The following is a 12,642-nucleotide window of genomic DNA, read 5'->3' as shown; positions in this document are numbered from 1 at the left end:
CCGGCGTCCGGTGCGTATCGATCGCAGGCCGACTCGGCGGACGCAGGAAGGCCGGGGACGAAGCCGCGCCGCACACTTCCTGTGGCCACGCGGGATAACCTCAGCGCCCAGCTGCTACTGGCAGGAACTCACCTCGGGGAGACCGAGTCACGGCGGAGCGAGACCAGGGGAAGGAGGCTTCCTTTGGTCTGCTGGACCGCTGCACAGTGGCCCTCCGGACCGTTCGGGGTTATGAGAGACAAAGGCAGCGGTGGGGCGGGGGGTGGGGGGGAGCGAAGGCCCGGGTCCAGCGCAGACCGCGCTGGGACGGAAGAGGAAAAGGCAGAGCGGCGCAGCTGCGCGTACTTGGCTCGGCGGAGGCGGCGCGAAGCCGACACCGGGGCCCGGAGAGCAGCGTCCCGCCACATGGACGCTGACCCCCAGCACAACCACGTCAGGCTGAGTCACAGGTGATGCCATCAGCCCGGGCTGCGCTCTGACGCTAAAAACAGACCAAACGCCGTTACGCCGGCGCGATAAAGGGGGAACAGATGGCTTCAAAGAATAAAAGAATAGACGGGTTTCTGCGTAATGCTAATAAAATGTCCAAAAATAATTGCAGTTTAAATAAAAGGAAAACAGAAAAATAGATACACAGCAGACCTGGGTCAAAACGTTTTTTTTTTAAATCTTTCAGTCCCAGTAAAATTTGAAAATGCATTCCGCAGGTCGCTAATAATCTTAAACAAAATGTTAGTAAACCAAATGTTCACTCAAAGAATGAAAGAATGACTTTATTGTAAATATTGGTGGAAATATGTTTCTTTTAAAATTTGTCAGTATACAGAGTTAGTGTACTGGTGTTTGATGTGCTAAGAAATTTCAAACAGGCTACTTATTTTACCAATGTCTGCTACACAAGTGGTGTTTTCACTAAAAATTACTTATGAAAAATAATATGAGGACCCCCCATGGTCAGCTTATGTTGAGCCGGTTTATTGATTATTGTTGGACCTGAAAAGCAGAGGCCAGAAACAGGGAAAGGTGAGCCAATTAGTCCCTATAGTTTAACGCCAAAAAGACTTGCAGATGTGAGCCAGAACAGCAGCCTGCAGGCCTCTCAGGTTCTAACCGCCGGCTAACAGAAATAAACAGGTACTCTGACGGCCCACCTGGATTCCCAAAGCCAACGGCTTCCATAATCAAACAGCACATGCCATTACCAGCGTAATGCACGCAGTGAAGGGATGAGCATTAGCCCCCGGGCTAAAACCCCGAAGCTACGAGCCCACGGGACGAGACGCAATGCAGATTAGGCTACATCGCAAACAAACCTTACCAACGAGGCCAGCTACTCAAAGCGAAACCTCGGGTTTAAGGAGCTGCACCTTCTCAGCACTTTGAGGGGCTGGCTGTGAAAATATACAAGTGTGTGTGGAGTCGGGGAATGAAAGGCGTGCAGTCTCAGGAGTGAGTGGCGAGGGGGGGGGACGATGACACAAAAGCTGGTTGGCAGGAGAGACGGCCCAGGCGGGGGGGCCCTGGGGTGTTTCTGACAGGCTGACCAGTCAGGCCCAGTGTAAACACCCCACATCTGGGATTTCCAGCCCCCCCTTCCCCTACCCCCACCCCCTCCTTCGCTCTGCTGTCGTTTCACACCACTTCTTAACGTGGATACGCTGTCCTTCCCTCATCCCTCCTTCATCCCTCGCTCATCTCACTTCACGATGTCATGTTCCATTCCCCTTAATTCAACTTCTCTTGCTCCGAGACGCAATTTATTCTAAGAAATTCTTAAAAGGAGGCTTATAACTTGAATGGCATCAGGACGTCACAGACGCAGTCCAAACAGTCCGGCCAGCGGTAACGCGAGGCACACATTCTCAGACACTGAGCCTGAGGAAAACAAAATCACTGGACTGCATTACAATGCGATTCCCCATATTGGAAACATACCGCCATTGTCTGACTCCCCGCTAACAGCGTCATGCTTTCTCCAGCCCCCGGCGGATAGCGCACGCTGTGCGAACGACAGAACACTTATGAACGGGTGTGTGGTGGGGGGGGGCGCACGACGACGTCAGGCTGACTCGCAGGTGAAGGTCAGCCTGAAGAGGTGCCGAGGGCGTGGCTTTTCCCCTCTGACGGGCGAGCGCGGCGGGCGGGCGAGCTGGCGGGCGGGCAGGCGGGCGGGCGAGTACCTGGGCGCGTGCGGGCGCTGATCGAGCGGATTTACGGCCCAATCTCCGTGAGCCATTTGCCCTCCGTGAGCCGGGGGAATCAAAGCGAAGGTTTCCGGACGGCGCTGGTCGGAGATTATCCAGTTTGCGCTATCTGATTACAAACTTCCAAGGGCTGTTTTCTTTTCCGTGTTCCGCTCTTTCCTTACGGTTTTATCTCCAAACAGAGAATGAGCTCCAGGGTCAGGGTCCAGCTTTTTTTCATGTACCCAGAAACATTAGCACTGCTGATGCTGCTGGCACACCAGACCTCAGAACTGAGGTCAGAACATACCTTCCTACCGGGACTATAGAGAAAGGTCTTTACACAGGCCTGGCAAGAAGTCAGCTTTTAAAAGACCATGGCCACTCATAAACAGGCAGAAGAGAAGTACAGGAAAGTACAGGACCGAACTGGAGGGCTGTGAATCAGAAATCCCTACAGAGACACTGCAAGCTTCCATGAATGATGTAACTTTGTATGCAAATAAAATACACAATCATGTTAACAAATAAATTAAATAAACAAAATAACTGACGTCGGAAATAAAGTCCAAAAATCAGATCAACTAGCCAAAACAGGAATGAGTGTATCAGTAAAAATCACTGTGCGAGTCAAACCAAGAACATAAACCTTTCAAATGTAAAAAAGAAAAAAAAACCTTAGTGGTAGAGTGGCATGGTTAACAGTTAAAAAGTGAAATGATATTCTATTTCACCAGAAAAACACATTATTTATACCGCGTGAGGTTGTGGGGGAACTAAAAATAGCCTGTAAGGAAACTATAAATATCCCTGAACGGAGGCCAAACAACACACGAGTTGAAGGCCCCTCCCCCCTACTCATCTCAGAGCACTGCTCCAATCAGATCCTCCACATCAGCAGCAGCAGCAAAAGTCCCGTCCTCCCACACGTCCTGTCAGACACAGAGCGACCTCCAAAGGGAACCCTATCTGGTTTCATTAAAAAAAACACCTGCATCTGAATTATTCACAGCAGTTATAGTTATGGTATATATAACTATTCCTCAGGAGGCAGTGCGGTCTGGCAATCAGAAAGTTGCTGGCTCAATCCCTGGCCCTGGTGATGAAGTGTCCTTGAGCGAGACACCTAACCCCTAATTGCTCCTAACGAGCTGGTGGGCGCCTTGCTTGGCTGCCTTTCGCCGTTGGTGCGCGAGTGTGTGTGTGAAAGGGTTAACGAGAGGCATTAATGGTGAAGCTCTTCGTGTCGCCGTAGTTGCTGGGAAAAGCGGTATAACAATGCATTCCATCTGCCATGTAGTCCTGACAGTTGCATTGTTATATATAGGCCCAGCCACAGCAGGGTCGGTCATAGCCGTTTCCGGCCTCGTCTGGTCTCCGTGATCACGGGTCTCTCCCCAGGGCTCGGGGCTGCTTGTCCTCAGACATTGGGATGTCCTCACACTGCTCTGTTCTGTCAATGTTAGCAATTATCTCTTTAACACAGCAGACCAGGGAGCCCTGGTGCTGTTTCAGTGCAACGGCTGGCTAAATATAGCCGAGGAATTCGACAGACACCACAAGTCTAGAGAACAGATGACATGAGGGGTTTTTTTTTTTTTCCCTCAGCCCCAAACCTAATTTTGTTTTTTTAAAGCAATTTAACTCTCGAAAGTGTTACGCTAGAGGACAGACGACAGTGAACTGATGTGGGCTAGACACTTTTTCAAGTTTTATAGAGGCCTGGTGTTGGTACTGTAAACGACCTGGTTGCGCGTTATTCTAGGGAGCGCAGCCGCTAACCGCTTCTCACAGCCCACACGAATACCAGGCAAAGTGGAGGTTGTGTGTGTGGGAGAGGAACGTGCTTCCCTTTCCAAGACTAAAAGCCTACATCACAAATTATTTAAAAAATAATTAATTAAAGAGATTGTACCCCTTCCCCCCCACCCCAACCTCAAACAAAAAAGCTAATTCTCTTTTAGAAAAGTGTCCTCAATTCATTGAAGTATTTGTTTGAATCGCTCCATCAGAAATTGACCCCCATCACCCCTTTTCTGGTCCCCCAATCTGTTCCCAGTGAAAAAGGAAAAGCCAAAAGTAAAACTATGGCCTAAACGGGGCTTGTGACCGAAACACCCAACTCTCATCAGAGAAAAACGAAACAACGGGGGGTGGGGAGTTCTCATTAGGAGCTATTAATACCCGCGGTTAGCGAAGAACGGCGTACAAATTTCGATGCCATTTGGGACCTATCCCCCGTTCCGCGGAGCGTTCCAAGGCTTCTTTTTTTTAAAGACGGGCGCAGATCAGAGCCGAGCGGAGTATCTGATGCGAGACGTGTGTGGTCTCTGACGCAGCGCCGCACTCCGGGCCCTTCCACCACGCGGTCTGGACGAATCGACGAGCAGAGGGAACCAGAAATCCCTTTCCCCTCCGATGCAGGGAGCGCACAGAGCCGAAGGTCACGCAGGAGGCGACGCAACATGTCCGCAAGTCCCCGTTAGCGAAGGGCTCCCCTCAACCATACACCGGGATCCGTTTCCTGGATTAGGTGCACGAAAACCCCAACCTCGAGGGATGGAGCCCTTCCAGCTGAAAACCCCATTTACTCCTGGACTTCCTATTCACGTCAAGCCTTCAAATTATCCAATCACAAGCAGCGGCTCGACGCAACTAGCAGACCCCACAGCCCTCCAGGACTGGAAATGGCCCTCTCCACCAAGGTTTGAGGCCAACGTTAAAAAAAAAAAAAAAAAAAAAAAGATTACAACCACATGGTTTTATTTGCCTTCGATTTATAGACTTTTCATAAGTCTAAACTGAAAATAAGAGAAGCTGCATCTCTCAACAAACTGCGAAGCCCAGGTCAAAAGTATGAATGTTCACAGCTTGGCGAACTTCAAAGGGAAATGGCAGCAAATCATTAATATGAATGACAGGAAATAATATTCTGACGCAGTGCAGAAATAGGATGGTGCACTTTGAAAGAATACGCAAAATTAATGCGTAACATCTGACCACATTTTTTCCCATATATCTAAGCTGAAAAAGTCCTCATTATATACCATTTTAGGTAATTACTCTGTCAGCAGGAGCTGTAATCTCCAAGTGCAACTAAAAGTGGAACTCTTTCCAGTTTTGCTGGGAGCTAAAATTGCATTCTTGGTTCCTTGCCGATGGGCACTAAAGAGATTCTAATATCCAAATCCCAAAGAGGAATTAGTACGATGAAAATGCTCTGAAAGCGTTACTTAAATTACAGAACCCTCGCTGAACTTGAAAAGCTATGCGGATGTTTTCTTCAGGGCAGAATTTCATGTTTTTAACATAATTGCAACAAAAAAAATTACTGCATATTGTATTAATTACATTATTTTCCATGTTGGTTAAAGTTTCCTAAGACTAAACTAAAAGTATCCAATAAATGTTTTCTAATGAAAGGGGCAGAAACTACAACAAGTGCAATTACAATGAGAGTTAATCTATGTCACTGAAGATCTGAATTTTCAGCTATAAGCACTGGACAGCATTACCTTCTTAGTTAAAATCTAGTTTCCTTTAAAACATCAAAATGATCTTCCCATCATTTCAGCGTTTTGATTTGATTTTGAAGAATACTAAAGGTTATCTGAAAATACTATTAGTAATCCCTCCAAAATAAAGTTTTGGTAAAGTTTTGGTTTGAGTGCACAAAGCACAGGCCAAGTTCAGGCTTAACCGCCTGATTAGTTTGACTGATAAAAGCAATGGCGAACTAGAGATATGCAAGTCACTATAAGCTGAAATGAGATTTATGTACATTAAACTATTTTAATGTTTATATCATGTTCCTATTTCTTCATAAATCCCTTAGTTGTCCTTGAAAATCCCCTTGACAGGCTGTAATTAGGACAAATAAGACAGATTTAAAGGATCGTTTTTCCCTCCTCAGTTTTAAAAAAGCGCTATCATAGAACAAACAACTGGTAGGATTTATCCTACAGTGGAGATTTCTGAAGTCAGTGACAACCTTTGATGTAAAGTAGTTTAATGCCTTTTAAGAAAGCATAAATATAACTTATGACGCGCAGGTTTTCTTAATCAAATGAAAAGACTGCCTGTTTGGCATTCCTGGGTCTCGGGATGGCAGGACAGTGGAGGCTCGCTACCCCCCCGTCAGATAGCGAGGGGCTGCAGCCTTTCGTTTGAATTCCACCGGCCGGAGCTTCTGTTGGGGAGTCTGGCGGCGCTCCAAAGCGTCGTCTCCCCGGGTGCGCATACCATCAAATAATTTGTCCAAACGTCATCTACAATCTTCCCAAAAATCCTTTCTCGACCTGAGAAATCCGAGAAAACATCTGTACGGAATACCTGTTTGCAGAGCACGTGAGCACACGTCGCATCGACGCCTTCTGACCTCAAACGGTGCGCGGAGCAGAAAAACAAGTCTGGATTTCCATAATGGCGGAAACACGATCGCTCCAGCAGTAGCCACCAGCGCAGTACGATATTTACCATTAGCGCAGGGCTCCGAGAGATCATGTGGTACAGATCTGTTGCGGCGGTCCGCATAATTAGCTGTAATTGACTTCTCCTGAAATGTGTTTCTTATGGGACATCTGGCCTTGAAACGTCCACCTTCCTGTAGCGCGGCTGCTCTTAACCCGCCTTCGCATTCGGCGGCTGCCTGGGTGGCGCAGGTAGGACCAGGCTCTTCTCACGAAAATGTCCTTCGTACTCCATTTCCCAGTACGAAAATATTTCAAATCAAACCTAAATAAAATAATATAAATATTACTCTTCCCTGTAATCTTTTTCAGATTTCCGTCTCCGCAGATGCACTGGCGTCCTCCAGCTGATAGATGGCAGACGCGCTCCCTTTTATGCGTCATGTGCTCAGCTGTAGTTAATAGCCTCTTCTCTCTAGGCACAGACCAGTGTGGGCTATACCAACTTTTGCCAAGAGGGATGGGGCAACCTCTAAATGGGTGTGCCGTGTGCCCAAGCCCAGCCCAGCACTTTTCTAACTAAAGCCTGGATTAACCCCCCCCCCAATAGTAGGACAACCAGGAAAATGGCAGTTACCGAAATAAAACGGGCTCTAGTCGTGTTTCAGGCTGGTGACGCTAGGGCTGAAAGATTTGGTTTATGTCTGGCATGGGGAACATCTTGCCAAGAACTGTATAACCTATAAAACACTCCTGCCCTGATCAACACTATCGTTAATTATGGCATTATTTAGGTAGCTGTACAGAGGTGACAGCACACTGAACAAGAACAGAAGCAGACCCTTTTCCATTCAAACTCTTCTGGTTGGTAGAACTAGCTCTCATGCATAACATGGAAAGAAAGTGAGGGCCGGTACTACTTCTGGTCACCTAGCGGTCGTGAACTTGGGCAGCCTACAGGCAGCCTTCCAACATGTCAGCTGTCATTAGCTCAAAGACCTCACCTGAAAAATATATTAAGTACATCCAACATCCATCACATCCACCCCAACTTTCCACATGACTTTGCATACTTTAGGCAGAGCAATCTGTTGCAGACATTCTTTAAAGCCAAAAAATGGGAGTTTAGCACATTGACCCCAAAGCCAGCGTTAACTTTCATAACTGCATAATTGGCAAGGGTGCAGTATGTACATCACTCAAAACATCAAGGAAAAGACCACAACAACGGTCCATAAACCACCATCCGAACTGGGGACCCACACATCAAACCATTTGCCCCAACACTGTTTCCTGTACTGGCCCGTAAATTCACTTTCCAACAAATTTATTTGATTAAAATACTTTGGTTTCCAAAAGTTTAATGAAAGCACTTTATTTCAGAGACGCAAAGCCACAGACATGTTACTTCTCATTCTGCAGGGTCGGAGTTAATGAAAGAAAGCAGAGACGCACACAACAACTCCTTTGCCAGATCACTAAATGTGGCGAGAATGCACATTTATACCGTCCTTAAAGTTGAACTCTAATTCACGCAAGAGCTGTTTGACAAAATCTGCAGGGTCACGTCCTTCGCAGACAAAATTTCACCTTCATCCAAATTTGTCCGAATGTACATTAACATTCCCTATTTGGCTGCTGGGTGTTTCATTCTGCTAAAATGCCTGGTTCCACTGTGTGGGCAGGACCCACTGTCTGGCATAAATACTGACTGTACCAGTCAGTGCCAACTGCTGCCAACAGCCCCACAGAGCGGTGCATAACTGCCCATAGCACCACCCAAGGGAGACAGCTGGTAAGGCATTCCCATACTCATATAGCGCCACAACTAAAAGGTGCAATCCTACCATCACAGTTAATGCCATCAGTCTGGAGTAAGGCTAATACAAAGCTTTAAAAAAATATTTATTTCAGTCATACTCCTGATGTTATTTTACAAAGTTAATAATTTGATTAACTGATGTTTGCACAGAAAGAAAGAAACTGACAAGCTACCCAACAAGACATCTCACTTTCCATGAGAATATGTTTTTTTTAAAGATATCAAGACTTATTGCCAAATAAGCATCTTGTTATGAGCAAAAACATTGACTACTTGTCCATTTTTTTGCATTCAACTGAGGTCAAGGTTGCACTGTAATATTCACGCAATGTGCTACTGTTCGATTTCAAGCACAATTTAATCATACTAGCGATAAAGCAGAAATACACGCAGACAGGACTAACAGGACTGTCGTAGAAACAGAAAAATATCAATACTGACTATAAATACATCATCCTTTCGAGATGCACATATTAACAGTTTAATAAACGGTTAATACATTTCTGATCTTGGCTTTGCACCAAAGCCTGTCTGTTTCGCATAAAGGAGGCCTTATTTTACCAAAGGAATTAAAAGAGCATTTGCAAATGTTTAATTCTGGTAGCGTGAATGACGACACTCTTTCATCGCGACGTCCCCAAATGTGCTCTTTGTTGAAGGCTCCTTTAAAGCCATGGCCAACGTCTGTCTTCTTTTTCCCCCTCCAGCTTTTGAAAACGTGGATCAAAATATGAGGCACGGCGTGCGGGCATGACATCATTCTCCACCAAAGCGGCCATGATTTATTTACTGCTGGCCTCTCCCCCTTTCGCTTGCTTGTATTGGATCGTTATTAGCCCGGTTCATCTAGGACCGCTGAGGGACATAATTAAGCATTGAGGAGTGCGATCAGAAAGAGCGTTGCTAAGCAAAGTCAAATTAACAAGTTCTAAGCCCTCTTGGTTAAGAACATTAATGCAAAATGAGAATGGCGATACCGCTGTTGTTCTTAAGTCTTTGTAAAATGTTGTTCTTTTTTGTTTTCATGGAGAGACTATATTTTCAGATTTCAGCTTTGGGGATGTGTGGATAATCTGCACAGCTCAGCTGGAGGACTCCAGAGTTGGCTAAAAGGTGCATCATCAGGCTGAATGAGGACTGGGGGAATATGTAACGTAACTCAACTGCCACATAATCATGGGGTGAGCACAATTACTGTCAGACAGTGACACTGCTACAAAATATCAGAACTCTTGACTGGACCACAGTCATACCTCAAGAATGTCTAGGTAGAAAAGCCAAAGATTGTGAAACTGGTGTTCTATAATCTAAGGGCTCCAGAAAGTATTTCCCAGTGCCTTGAATCTCTGTGTCCGGTGGACTTCTTTCATGACAGTCTCCACCAGGTCAGGTTAATAATGCCACAAGGGTCTGCGATATGCGAGGCTATGACACCACTGACCTGAGCCCCATCCTTCAGCTTTAAGATGCACTCCATGGTGTTGATGGTGATGACCACGGGCTCTGAGCCCAGCTTGGTCCATGGCACATGGATGCGCAGCTCATGGATGTGGCCACTCAGGAAGGTGAAAGGCAGCTTCAGCTCCTACGGATGGGGAGAAAGACCAAACCTCAACAGCCAGACCAACTTCACTTTACCTGCATGGAGGGAAAACCACAAAAACTAGGACCCTACATACCAGTACAGACAAACATCTTTCCCGGACAGAAATTAGGCAAGACAATAAGGCGATTGTAAAAACAAACCTCTTCACAGATAAAAACAGTAAAAAAAAGTTCTTCAAATCGCCTCTGAAACCAAATGTATGGTGTTTACAGGAAGGGAATCGCAAAGATTCAATTATGTACGATGAGTGTACATGTTAAGCATCAGTAACTGTCCTAAAGCTAAGTTTTTTAAGAAAATAAAAAACATCCCATGGAATCGTACAAGCTCTGCTGTCCAGCCAAAGGCTAATAATTAGCTAAATGCAACTGAGGAAGAGCTATAATGGATTTTCACATGCCTGTTTCAAAGACAACATTATTTCACTTAAAGGATGGTTTTAAAATTATTCCTTTGCAGATTAGACGTGGCCAAATTCAATAAAGAGACTACAAACTACAAAAAGAAATAAATACTGCCGGCCTTTAAAGATAGCATTACACTTCTAAGGAGCAGTATGTTCCCAGTGTCAAACTGTCAAAAGCTGCTTTCAATGAGAATTTTCATCACATTCCCTGTTAGGTATTGTTTTCCGTCTGCTATTTTGGAATGGCTGAATCATTGCGGACAGAAGAAGCACTCCTAGTACATGGCAGCCTGAACCTTTACATATTTTACAAGTACAAGATCAAACTGTACCAAAATACATAGCAAATTGGAACAGTCTTCCAAAAAAAATCCATCAATCTAAATACAATGAGAATGGCTTGAAAAATTAAATACCAACACCAGACTTACATTTCTATTTTAGTTCTGATGTGAGCCAGGGTTACAATGAGTTGAAAAGCTATATTAAATTCAAGGTCTCAATAATTTAAGGTGAAAAAAATAATCTGTAGTTTCGTGAATTTCAGGGAAAGAGAAGGTCATGCACACTAATTAGACTGTCATGCTTGTTTACTAATACTGTGTTCCATTCTACATTGCTACTGTTTTTCATTACAACCAAAAATTCTGAAAACAACTAGAAAGTGCTTCACACAGTGTCAACCTGACAAGTCAAGTTACCTTACTGCATGTGAGATATACACAATATTGCTAGTTAACAGGATTGTCAAGCTGGGAACCTGTCATTTGAACTACTTCAGAAGTTCAAATGACAGGATACCATTACTGAGTAGCATGATGCAGACTTCAAAGTTATCACATGCTTTGTGCAAAACCCCAAGGTGATATGAAAAACGAATTTTCAGATTAGCTTCAGGTCTATTTACATGTCTATGGACGCATGACTTTCAGATTCAAGAGGGAAAAATCTATCCAGACTTCAGCTTTTCAATAATCCTATATAACACAATAAAAATACAGACATAATTATACTGCCTATTGAGTAATATAAATGATATGTCACTGCATATATTAAAATGCCACTCAAAAGGGAAATTTGCATCTTACTTGTAAAAATGAATTCCTATGTCAAACGCTGAAGCACAAACAAGTGTGGTGGAGCCATACAGTACCTGTTCCAGGACGTCCAGCTTCAAGTCTAGCTTGCTGAGGACAACATCTCCTCCCCAAAGAGACAGCTGCAGGTCTGAGGGCTTCAGGTTCTTAATGTAGCGGTTTACATAGCTCATCAACAAGGGAGTGACGTAAGACTCCAACATGTCGAGCACCCTCAGTGCTGTCAAAGAGAAGAAACAGAGGATTATAATAACAGTCCACACATTATATAGCTCGAATGCTTATAGATTATTACATAGATCATACAAAACTCTAAGAAAGAAGAATGACTATTGTTTTATAACACTGTCATATTCAAGTAAATTTAATAAGAAGGTTGAACTACAAATGTGTATGGATGTGAACTACACCTGGAGAGAATCCAAAAAACCTACTGTCTGGACATATCAGTGTCTATAAATCTTTATTAAAGTTTTTCATAGCATACAGTACTCTACATTTGCTCCTGAAAATTGATGTGTGCAAACTGAAAAAATAATATAGAAGCATATCAACTAACTGGGATGCATTAGTGTTCTCCTAAATTATTCAACTTAGGGGCATATTGGCTCCTTTGGGAAAATGTTAGAGCCCTAGCACAATCTGTAAACTTGACTGAAAACCTGTGTTTCTTTGATGACATTCTGCATATCACACAGAATAAGAGCGTATCTAGTATACAAGAAACAATAATACTATTCTTTGTGAAATGTTCATTATAGGCATCCCAATTTAAGACAATAACATATCTAATAATATGATAACATTATAATTTGTTCTGTGATTAGATAAAGACAGTCACACCAATTAGTCTGTCATTCTTGTATTAGATTATACATTCCTAATGTTTTTCTCAAAAACAAAAATTCCGACAACTAGAAAGTTATATGCAGTGTCGACTTGACACATTACCTTATTGATATATGATAATGAGCTGGTTAACTGGGTTGACAAGCTGGAAAACAGATGATTCATTTCTTATACATTTGGCAAGATGTAGAAAGCTAGCTAGCTAGTTGGTAGCTACCGAGATGCAAACTAGCAAACGACAAGACGTTATTGAAAAAGTTTACACGTCCG

The 12,642-nt window shown here is 44.2% G+C and overlaps 1 protein-coding gene across 4 annotated transcripts in view; it reads right to left on the bottom strand.

The window, feature by feature from the left end:
* Positions 1-12,642, bottom strand: part of LOC135257716 (intermembrane lipid transfer protein VPS13B-like) — a 302,540-nt gene that overhangs the window by 289,331 nt on the left and 567 nt on the right. For 3 of the 4 annotated variants that reach the window (XM_064340785.1, XM_064340767.1, XM_064340791.1), the window contains exons 2-3: positions 11,580-11,743; positions 9,856-9,999 (exon numbers count right to left, since the gene is read on the bottom strand). In XM_064340785.1, the coding sequence (XP_064196855.1) occupies positions 9,856-9,999; positions 11,580-11,726 (291 nt within the window). In that variant the 5' untranslated portion in view covers positions 11,727-11,743. Of the gene's footprint in view, positions 1-9,855; positions 10,000-11,579; positions 11,744-12,474; positions 12,518-12,642 lie in introns of all 4 variants that reach the window. The other variant, XM_064340776.1, reaches the window with a different exon arrangement.

Source organism: Anguilla rostrata, chromosome 1 (assembly GCF_018555375.3).
Source record: "Anguilla rostrata isolate EN2019 chromosome 1, ASM1855537v3, whole genome shotgun sequence".
Taxonomy (NCBI): Eukaryota; Metazoa; Chordata; class Actinopteri; order Anguilliformes; family Anguillidae; genus Anguilla; species Anguilla rostrata.
This window is presented reverse-complemented; position numbering and strand designations above follow the sequence as displayed.